At 39.0% G+C, this 11,791-nt stretch overlaps 1 protein-coding gene across 1 annotated transcript; it reads left to right on the top strand.

The window, feature by feature from the left end:
• Positions 1–9,226, top strand: acadl (acyl-CoA dehydrogenase long chain). Its single transcript, XM_072695902.1, has 11 exons — positions 1–197; positions 1,770–1,946; positions 2,089–2,226; positions 2,701–2,865; positions 3,033–3,099; positions 3,312–3,476; positions 3,599–3,700; positions 3,991–4,104; positions 4,714–4,841; positions 5,185–5,271; positions 7,481–9,226. The coding sequence occupies exons 1-11, from the start codon at positions 112–114 to the stop codon at positions 7,569–7,571; spliced, it is 1,320 nt and encodes a 439-aa protein (XP_072552003.1). The 5' UTR covers positions 1–111; the 3' UTR covers positions 7,572–9,226.
• Positions 9,227–11,791: the final 2,565 nt, after the last annotated feature.

Raw genomic sequence — 11,791 nt, 5'->3', positions numbered from 1 at the left:
GCTTGGCGGGCAGCTTCACTCGTCACGACGTAAATACATATATAAATACTCTTTTGTGCAGAAGCTGCTGCTGTAAAGTGTCCTGTGATTTAGCTAGCTACTCCCTCCACCATGTTTCCGTCCAAAGTTGTGAAGACGCTCTTATCTCAGAGTAAAAATGTGTGTTTTTGGGGGAAACACACGGTGGCGTGCAGCAGGTAATAGCTGGCCTTCAAAGTTTCACTCTTCCTAGTTCGACGATTTGCTTTTCTAAAGGTATTTTCTCAGTTCCAGGTTCGTTATCGGACTAAATATAAGTCAGTATTTTTGTTGCATTTGTTTAATTAAAGCCGTTTTATTTGCTAAATGCTGTGTTGGTCACGTACGCTCAGGGTCACTGGGGAACTGGGGGAAAGTTGACTGCTGGGAGACGTCGGAATAACAGAAGCGCACTTGCGTCCTTGAAGTGCACACTTCATAAAAACGACCCAGCATTTCAGAAACACCCTCATACACACAGTTATTGAAGATCTGTTGGAAAACTGCGGATTAAAGTATTTTAATCTAATGCATTTATACAGATAACATTACTAAAACAACAGGAATAAGCCTGTATAGTTGTTTTGGTGCCCACAACGTGCGCTACGCTGAAATGTAATACTTCAGAAAGATAAGCTTAACGTTATCTGACTTTGTTCAGGGAGGTTGTGACAATGTAGTGACAGCATGGAAAAAATCAGGACACCAGCTGTGTTATGCATGGTTTTGCTAGATGACTGTCCTAGCTGTCCGTAGGTCATTATACAATTGATCAACTGTGAGAACACTAAGTTGTGTGCTTGATATATTATTCTTTATGATAAACAATAAAATGTCTTTTTTCTTTTTGTTTTGCTTAAAAAAAAAAAAAAAAAAAAAAAAAAAACACAATGCGCTTTGTTATGCATGTGCTTTTAACTTTATGGGAAAAGGCTAACTGCCAGGAGTGGCTTTGGCAAGGATTTAACACTCTATTAGGACCCTGTTTACACCTGTTCACTCCGTCCTCTTAAGGATCAAATGCAGGTGTAAACTCACCCAAGATGCATTTAAACCAGATACAAATCTGATCACTCAAGGATTGATTCAGGATTCACTTCAGGAGGTGGTCTGATCTGAGATGCATTTGAGCCACATGTTGTACCAGTGTAAACACAGCCATCTCTCAGAAACTTCCACCCACACAGTACACAGTATCACTGGTTGCTTTTTTTTATGTCAGCGTGAAAGCATACCGAAGCTGTTGCCTTCCCCTTGGATTTGAAGAAATGAATGACAGCAGGAAATGTTGTGAATGTCTAGGTAGCAAAGGTTGCTGTGTAACAAGCATATAAATACACAAATTTCATCCAACACAGCAATCAACATTTCAGTCTGACTACCCAGAGATACATTTGACTACCAAGTGTAAACGCATGTGGCTAAAATCTTATCAGGATACAGTCCAGACACTAGTCACACAGAGTGACCAGGTGTAAACAGGGGCGATCAATTCAATTAAAAAAAAAAAGGACTAGGCAACACTACAGACCACCGTAATCTCTTTATATGCTGCTGTGCTCCATACTTTCGTTCATATTTATAGATAACAGAAATTCATAGAGCCAGAAACCACATAAACATGTCTGTTAGAAATGAGAACTCCACACAGTAACACATGGTAATTCAGGCATGCAGTTAGCACAAGGCTAATTTGTGTACAGGTGTTGATTGTTAGTTAGCTATAATGGATGTTTGACTCTATTTCCCAGAATGCACCACACCCATCCCCATCAGGACAACACTGCTGTACCCTTCCGTCCTGAGACGTCCATGGCCCGGACGATGATGGATATCGGAACTCGGAGGATCTTCTCAGAGGAGCACGACCTGTTCAGAGAGAATGTCCGGCGGTTCTTCAGGGAGGAGGTGGTGCCTTACCATGCACAGTGAGGATTTGACTTTTTCCAGCATCAGACCTGTAGTACACATAAGCATGTGTTTATGATCAATAATGCTTATTATGGACAAAAGTTGACATCATTTTATGTGCTGTAATTCTCTATAATGTGTGTCTGTGTGTGTGTGTAGGTGGGAAAAGGATGGCCAAGTGAGTCGGGAGTTGTGGGAGAAGGCAGGGTCTCAGGGGCTGCTGGGAATTTACACTCCGGCTGAACATGGTGGAGTTGGTGGAGACCTGCTTTCTGCTGCTATTGTGTGGGAGGAGCAGTGAGTACAATTTACCTGTGTTTCACTGCTCTGTTACCTGTCTCTCACATCACCTGTCTGTTTTCAACATGTAAGTTGCCTGTCTGTCTCTTCCCTTTGTGGTTTATCTATTCGCATTTTACCTGCCCACCTATCACCTGTTTATTTCACATCTGTCTCATCTGTCTGTAGTTTTCCTCTGCATTCAATCTGTCAGTTTCACCTATGTTATACTTCTCTGCGTTGTACCTGTCTCTGTCTCACCTGTCAGTTTAGTTTTTTTTTTTTTTTTTGTGATTGCCCCTACTTCTCATCTGTCCGTGTGTGTCCTCTCTGTCTCAAACCTGGCTTGTCACCTGTCTCTGGACGCTTCTTTTCCACTATTGTATGCCTCTCTATGGGTTTGTAGAATTCTGTGTAGTTAGTATGTATGTATGGATATTTTCTAGAATGTATCATGAGTTTTTTATTATTGTGTGTGTGTGTGTGTGTTAGAATGTACTGTAACTGCTCTGGCCCTGGTTTCTCCCTGCACTCGGAGATTGTGATGCCGTATATAAGTCATTATGGTTCTCAGGCTCAGATTGAGCGTTACTTCCCCCTGATGACTGCTGGGAAATGTATCGGAGCCATCGCCATGACTGAGCCGGGGGCTGGCAGGTAAGTTTTAGGCTCTCCAGGCTCCACAAATGTGTTCTTTTATAGCCACTGTTTTATAAAACGCTGGTAAATAATTGTATTCATTTTTAAATAACTTATTATTAACTTTTAGTTTATATCACAATACCTACAGTCTTCTTCTTTTTTTCTTCTTCTTTCTATTAAAGTGACATTCAGGGGGTCAAGACATACGCTCGGAAAGATGGCAGTGACTGGATTCTAAATGGAAATAAGGTATTACAACATAGGTATTAAGGTAACTTACAACGTAATAGTGAAAAATAGCTGTGTTTAAGTATTCAGAATTATCCATTTGTAAGGATCAATTAAGTATCAATTTAATTCATTATTATGTAACTTATAGGTATACATATTATTTTTAACTAAAGGTGATGGTTAATTTACTGGTTGTCAAGAAGGTCTATCTATCTCGGTTTTCCTCATAGGTGTTTATCACTAATGGCTGGATGAGTGATCTGGTGATTGTGGTGGCTGTGACGAATCGTGAAGCGAAGACGGCAGCTCATGGCCTCAGTCTCTTTCTGGTGGACGGCGGTACCAAGGGCTTCCAGAAGGGACGCAAGCTGGAAAAGATTGGCCTTAAAGCTCAGGTAGCCACACATACTTTGCAGAAATCCAGATCAGGAGAAGGAAACCCCTTCTTAACTAGGAATGAGTAAAACGAGGTCAGTGTAAAAAGATTTAATTTTGTAATCTGTGTTTTAATGCTCAGGACACAGCAGAGCTGTTTTTTGAGGATGTGCGCCTACCGGCTGATGCTCTGCTGGGACAAGTCAATAAAGGCTTTTACTACCTTATGAATGAGCTTCCTCAGGTAAGAACAGCTTCCTGTTAGGTTACTTGCAGTGTAATTAAAAAAAAGACAAACAAACCTGGTAGTACTTTTTACACAGTTGTGAAATACAGACAGTAAAAACAAAGTTAAAGTACATTACTTGTAAACTGAGAATTTAATTTTGGTCTGAGAAATTGATGCACATTTCATTGCGTTTAATTTTAATATATTGTAATGAGTGTAGTTGAATTGTTACCATCAAATCTATGTGCTGCATTTTTACACCTCTAATAACAAATATAATCCTTTTGTTGTCAATCTCTCATTAGGAGCGCCTGATCATTGCAGTGATGGCTCTGGCCAGCTGTGAGTTCATGTTTGAGGAGACACGGGCCTACGTTAGGCAGAGGAAGGCTTTCGGGAAAACCGTTGCTGACATACAGGTGGGCATCAAATAAAACACTTTCTACCTTAATCCCTTAAACTACAGGGTTATTACTCGGTATTTACTATGAATAATTATTCACTTATTTCGTATTGAGTCAGGAATGCTTAAGTAAAAGACAGTAATAAAGTACTTTAATTCCAGTTTGGAATTGTGACTATGTAAGCAAATCCCTCCTCTGCGCACTCTTTAGCTAACAGTGTATATTATATAGGTATCAAATGTGGTATGTCTCACACATTATTGGGGCCTGACAGATTTGTGTAAGGAATCTCAGGAGATTTTACACAGGAAAGTAAAATCAGATCTCACACTTGGGGTGCATTTTAATGATCAGTGTAAACATAATCTGCTCAACGTAGATCCAGATACTATCCAGGTACAAGGCACATGTTCATTAACAATTAAAATAGAAGAATAAAATGTGTGAAAGTGGCATCAGAATGACGTTACAACACAAACTGTGAGTTAAAAAGTTAAGGGGTTCAGTCCTTGAGATCATATCAGTCAGTCGATCACTGTTTCACTGTCATAAAAACATATAGATTAGATATAATATAAAATTTGATTCATAAAGCTCTTTCTTTCTCTGTCTATCTATTTATAGACGGTTCAGCACAAATTGGCCGAGCTGAAGACTGAGATTTGTGTGGGTCGGTCTTTTATTGATAACTGCCTTAAGCTGCACAGTGAGAAAAAACTGGACTCAAGCACAGCATCCATGGCCAAATACTGGTGAGAGTTTACCATTACACCTTTTTTGACTTTTTTGCCCAAACCCATTTATCCACTTGTAGCAATTATGAGTAACAATAAAAACAGGATTAATAATATTTAATAAGCAGAACCACTGCTAAAATTACTTTATCCGATAAGAACATTTACACACTGAGTGTTAACAGAGTTAACCCTTTAAACTGACTTACATTGTCCTTAAGCTTATTATGATTGTTATTAATAATAATGTAGTAAGAGTAAACATTTATATAATTTTTTAAAGCAGAATAAAGAAAATACAAACCTCTTGCTAATAAATATACAACAACCTCTTCTCTTGCTTCTTTTCACCTCTCTCCAGGACGACAGACCTGCAGAATAAAGTGGCCACACAGTGTCTGCAGCTTCATGGAGGGTGGGGCTACATGTGGGAATATCCAATTGCTAAGTGAGTGACGGTCATGACAGCTTATCAGAGGAAGCCATAAAAAAGCACTACATTTGCAGTTTACGGTTTCCCCCTCTCGCTGAATGTGGTCTATCAGCCAGGACATTTTTGGTGTCTGTGTTTTTTTTTTTTTTTTTTTTTTTTTAAGTCTTATACCCAACCATGTAGCATCATAAACGCTAAATGTCTAAATCAAAATCATCGCACAGTTATTCATTATGTATTAAAACATTAGCACATTAGCAAGTGTATTAGAGATTACTAATCAACTCAACACAGGTTAAGAAGAATGTCTGACGATTTAGGGACACATTCAGCACTGTGCTAATTGGTGAGGTATTAGCACCCATTACTTGTTCGTTAAGTTAGCCTTATAGCTCCAGTGCAAAACTAAAGAAGAGCCAAGCATGTCTTGGCTGATTAACCACATTTGTGGGGTAAATAAAATGAGGCACATTTTGTGTTTTGGCTAAACTATGATAGTGTTTTTGAGGCTTCACTGTTGTCCTTACCCTGCCCTAATCTCATCCATGATGCATTTACCCTTTCTGAGAGTCTGTTTGACCAGCAGGTGGAGCTGTTTATTAAGCCTGAATCTGTGTGCTAGTGGATTATTGGACTATAAGGAAATGTGCATGCTGACACTGACATTTGACTCGCTTTACGTTTATACATGCTCTGCACTATTTTTACCTAATACCTAATTACCTAAATCAGGGCTTTTCACAAGTCACAGCCCACATTACCAACCTTACCACAACATGACTTATCTGATCTACCTGCAAATGTAGCCAACACAAAATTTAACATTGATAATCAGAGAAAGTCTGTAAGCCAATACAAGACTGTGGAAAGCTGACAGCAAAATGTCTCAAAAGTGAAGCAACAACAGGTCTAGCACCTCTGGTTGCAGTATAATGCATAGCTCTGCCCATCCCATATTTTTCAGAGAAAAAACAGCCATCCATCTCATCTTGCTCCTCTAAACTGTCTTTCCATTTCCAGTGTCTATTTCCAGCGGTTAGTTTGCTAATATTGGCCCATTTCTTTTTTTTATTTAAGTTTTTAAAACCTTTATCTGCTACATAGTAAGAAGGCGGGGTTACACTTCAGTCACCTCACAAGAATGAAGTGATTGACAGCCTTGGCTGGGTGAGACCATCTGAGGGACCTGCATTGCATCCTTTCTGTTCATTATATGGAGGAGCTGAGTTGTGGTGATCTTGCATGAGCTGCACCTTTACTGTTGAATCATTACATTTACTGGACAAACTGGGAATCCAGGGGGAAAGTCAGCTTTGCTTCAGCGCTGTAACCTCAATGAATGCGGCCTGAGATACGGTTATTCTGGAAGTAGGGGGCGGGTCTACCAAATGAGTAGTTGAGTCTGACTCTGACTCCGGTCTCTGTTGCTGCTTCAGACTCTGGTTGTAAATTTAACAACATGCAGGACAATTTTGGCTTTGTTTCTGTAGAAAGGAAGGAAATGGAACAACGGCATCCATGTGTGGGTTCATGAAACAAAACGGTCATAATTTTTACTTGACCATTTTCCAACCCCTCTTTATCCCATAGAATTAAACAGAATGTCTTTTGTCACTGTGCCTTATGGACTGATGTATGTAAATTAGTTGGAGTGTATTGTTCAAAAAGCAGTCCAGACTGAACTGCCCCTTATAACTTCAGTGTGAATGGGTGAAGTCGAACTGCTATAGGCTGAATAGCTGTTGGTTTTCGTGACCTCACCAAAACAATAGACTTTTTTTTGGCTTAGCATCCCTATAGCATCCACTGTGTGGACTGGAGGAGTGAACAGGGTGTAGAAACTTCAGTAAACTTTAAAATCTACTGTAAAACATTACATGTAGGCCTTTTTCGTTGATGGTCCTTTTAAACTTGATAACAGTATTTAAATGCTGTTAATCTTGGCTAATTTTAGGACCCCCTTTACTGTATTGTCCATTATAGACTTGTTAAATAATTTGGAGTGGTTTTGGTGTGAAATAGTTAATTTTAGAGAAACTTATTTTAACTATCTTTACAGTGGTGGTGATGGGAACCAGGCATCACATTGAACACAATTCTAGCCATTTTATCTACCATTCAAAACCAATGAACTAAACATTTCTTCTGAGTTTTGTATTTTTTTTTTATTCATATTTTCCCCAGACCTTTTGTTAAATGTTATGCTGTGTTTCCTCTGTCTCAGGGCTTTTGCGGATGCCCGTGTTCAGCCGATCTATGGAGGCACCAACGAGATCATGAAGGAACTCATCGCTCGCCCCATCGTTGCCCACTAGTAGACGAACCGTCAACTCATCACAGAAGCTGCAAAGAAATGTCTTTTGGGGTTTTTGGTCCTTTAACAGTTTTGTAGACTATAAATGATAAACTGAGTGATTTTAGCACTTATTGGCAACCAGGAAAATCTTTTTCTGAAACCAAGTGAAAGCATGAGTATGTCAGTATACAACATTTGTGCAGCACAATATTTACTGTTTCTGTCACAAACCGGGCTGCACTAAATACAATTAAACATGAGTAATGATCAACCAAGCTCTCTTTTAAATTACAACATAAGTCAGTGTTCTTCAAGCGTGACAATATTCACAAAAAAAAGTTAATCACAATAACGATGCAATAAGTCAGCCAAACTACCAAGCTATAATTTCACCATGTACAGACAAAGTTTAATGTACTGCTATTGACTAGAAAACTTGGTTTTGTTAATAAAACCAAGTGTGACTAAAAAACTGCTTGGTAATGATGTTGATCCATGAACAACTGTAGATGCTAAATCGTGTGCCTCTAATGACCTGCCTTGTTTTTTTAATACTTAATATCTGGGCTGGAAATGCAGTGAAACCAGCTCTTCAAAACGATACATTGGCATCTTTCCCAGACTATATATATATATATATATATATATATATATATATATATATATATATATATACATACATACATACACACACACACACACACACACACACACACACATACAGCCATTTTGTATTCTGAATTCACCATTGGTGAGACTTTCCGAGTAGGAAATCCAACATTTGGGGGCTTTCCAGTCAAAGTTTTGGACATCCAAGTTCAAATGGAACGCAGAATTATACCCCTCCATCCCAAAATACTATTTCTATTTTTAATACATTAAGACCATGCATGAGACGGAGGACATTTGTTAGCTGAAGTGATAATTATTTAAAAATAGTTTTTCTTCTTATCCTGAATGTTGCCAAGACAACAACGGATAGTTGTCTGAAGCTTGTGTCTTCTCAAGGCTACTTTAGCTAACCAACAATGTTTATTAACATCGCCATTTAGCATGATGCTAATTGCATGACTGAATCATCACAGGCGCTGCCAACTCACACACACTGTCTGGCACAACTATAAACATACTTTTGCCATTTTTACCTCATTTTTTAACCACCCTTCCAAAACAACCTGATACATTTTCAAACAGCTGGCGCCTCAGATATAACTTATTAAACACACACTGGGCCAGAAATGGCAGCAGAGTTAAGACGAGCGTGCTAGCTAACTAGCAAGTCTGTCACAGATGATCTATATGTTAATTAGATCAGTAATTGCTGAACAACAGCACACCGTTTGAGGAAAGTTCAGTATAAAGCACCATGCTAACTAGCGCTAAACTAGCTAATAAACGTTAATTGGCTGTTAGCTGCTTTAGCGTGCAGTAGCTCCAGCGTGAAACCGAAGAAGCAAACTTCACACACCTGTTGATTAAGTATATTTAGGTTAAGGGCGAAACTGTGTATCATTTCACCAAACTACTCTTGTTGCTCATGTCTGCTTGTGAGCATTTTCTAATGTCATGCGCATAGTTTCCACCCTTCGTTTGTGAGAGAGCTGGATTTATTTTTGCTAACTGTTGGTGTATAGATGTGCACTTTTCCATTAAAAATCACCTGTGTAAGCACCATTTCTCACCTCGGGCATCTGCTTTGTAATACTTATCTCTCACCCACACACACACAACCACACAGCTAAACTACTTCCAGTTTCAACTGGATCCTATAAACACTCGCACACCGCGGTAGGTAAAGCCATGTGGCACAACACACACTTCAACCACCAGAGAATCAGGTGCTTAACTTATATCTGTGTTCATGTATATACCACACCACACATGTATACTTCCACATTTGGGGTGTGTGTGGTGTGCAGTATATAAATCCGGCAGGCTGGCATGTTATCAGTGTTGACTCATATAGCTGAAGTGGGTGGTCTCTCTCTCTCTCTCTCTCTCTCTGTGATGTATCGTGTTAGTGGGTGTTTGACAGTGGAAAGAGAGATGGTAAACTCTGTACACGACTGTCTCTGTTTTTCTGTCTCTCTCCCTCTTTGTCCATCTCTCTCTATATAATGTAGAGAATATACATTTACATGTGTGTATGTACACCATCAGCTATAACATCAGCACCAATGACAAATAGGGGATCATCAGGAGGGTATTGTGTTTTTTTTCTGGTATGCAGTGGTCAGTACCTACTAAAACTGGTCCAAGAAAGGACAACCGGTGAACCAGCAACAGGGTCATGGGCACTTAAAGCTCAGTGAGGCCATCCATGTAGGCCCCATCCAACTTCAACACTCCATAAAATGCCTTTTATAATATATTGAAACATATGGACTTTTTTCTTTATTTGATCATTTTAACTTGAAATGTTGTTCAAAATAACTAATTTGTAAAACTGAATTGGGGAATCCATGGGGGAAAGTGAGAATCAGGTGCAGCACATCAGCTGCAAATTATGGTTAGAGAGGATTCTGGAGAAGACTTATTTAAACCTCAGACAATTAGAGAAACTGGTTTGCTAAACTTTTGAAGTGAGTGGGATCAGCATGGCCAGATCCAAAGATCTTTCTGAGGCTTTTAGAAAGAAGGTTGTACTGTAGATGCAGATGAGTCTGGGAAGGAATTTAACAAGATTTTTTTTTTTTTTTTTTACAAGTGGAGAACATCTAAAACAACTTCCAACATGGCTGGATCAGGTCCTAGCAAGTTCAGCCCAAGTTCAGAAGATGGGAGCTGTGCAAGGGGGGAAATAAGGTAGGAAAAGAACATCAGGGCAAGACTAAAATTTGCCAGAGAAAGACTAAGACCTGGACTTCTGCTATCTGTGTGCTTTGGACAGATAAAGCTAAATTATTTGGGCACAGTAACAGAAGACATATTTAGCATAAACCAAACACAGCATCTCAGCACAATAACCTCATACCAGCTCAGAAGCATGGAGATAGAAATGTCATGCTTCATAAGTTGACATTCACTATTAATTATTTTATTGTATCAGAGCATGCTTGAGAAAAATGTGATACTATCCATCCACAAACTGAAGCTGAGGTGGACCATGCAACATGACAATGATCCACAGCATTCCAGTAAATCTACCATGGAATGACTCAAAAGAAAGAAACGGAGAGTTCTATCAAATTAAGCCTGTCTCTTAATCCTGTTGTGGAGCTGTGGGTGTGGATGTGAAACCGTCACACAGCTGAAAGAATTCTGCATGAAGCAGTGGGGGAAGCGTTTCTATTACCTTTTCTTTTAAATAAATAAAAATGTCAAATTCTCATTTGTGCAAAGGTGACACAATCAAATACATGATATTGAAGAACACTAAACATTGGTATGTCCATATTTCTTAATAAGAACTAAATATTCATTGGGGTGTCCCAATTTTCTTGCTTCATTGTATGTTGTTTGTAATATATGTCAAAACTGTTATTACAATTTTGTAATGAAGTGCTTTACCTATCAAATAAAGCATGAGCCTTAGGAAAATAATGTGTAAAGGCTATTGATGAGGATGAGGAACAAGGTAGAGCTCATGCCTGTTGTAAAAATGTTGTGCGGCTCACTGCATTAGAGGATTATCAAGATATTCAAATAATAACAGCAGATAAATATCACGTATAATGAAAACTAGTTTGACTGCATAGGACATCAGAGTTCTGCATAACTGACCTCTATAAAAAAAAACTGTACAGAACCTGTTCACAGTTCCACTGCTCCACAGCTCAATGCATTAGGCATGGTTCCAATAGGTTCATGTTTATCTGCTTAAAAGAGTCCTATTCTATTGGCAGTACCTCTCTACAGTGACTAGATGCTTTTTGTGTGTGTATGTGTGTGTATGCATTTGCACATCTCTGTCAGCGATGGATGAGTAGCTGAGAGTAGCTGAATGCATTCATTAGAGGGGGTGTCCACAAACATTTGGACATACAGATACAAAATATCGTACCCCATCAGTTTGTAATGAAGATATTCTGTGAAATTACAGTTTTGATGGGTTCTAGTTCATATTATTTATATAAGCTCTTATTTTTATTTTATTATCTTATTAAGGTCTGTGTGTGTTTGTGTGTGTGGGAGAGAGAGAGAAAGAGAGAGACAGAGGATAGGAAGGAGAGAAGCAAGACTGTCATGGAAAAGAGTGTGTCTGTGTTCTTTCTTCAATAACTCTCCTCTGATCCTCAG

This window comes from Salminus brasiliensis, chromosome 13 (genome assembly GCF_030463535.1).
Source record: "Salminus brasiliensis chromosome 13, fSalBra1.hap2, whole genome shotgun sequence".
Classification (NCBI taxonomy): Eukaryota; Metazoa; Chordata; class Actinopteri; order Characiformes; family Bryconidae; genus Salminus; species Salminus brasiliensis.
The sequence above is the reverse complement of the archived record's forward strand: the minus strand, read 5'-3'. Positions and strand labels throughout refer to the sequence as shown.

Excerpts from the sequence above, each read along its gene's own strand:
- acadl (XM_072695902.1), top strand. The coding sequence starts at position 112 with ATGTTTCCGTCCAAAGTTGTGAAGACGCTCTTATCTCAGAGTAAAAAT. Across the intron at positions 2,227-2,700 it reads GCTATTGTGTGGGAGGAGCA|AATGTACTGTAACTGCTCTG; the intron begins GTGAGTACAATT and ends TGTGTGTGTTAG. Across the intron at positions 2,866-3,032 it reads ACTGAGCCGGGGGCTGGCAG|TGACATTCAGGGGGTCAAGA; the intron begins GTAAGTTTTAGG and ends TTTCTATTAAAG.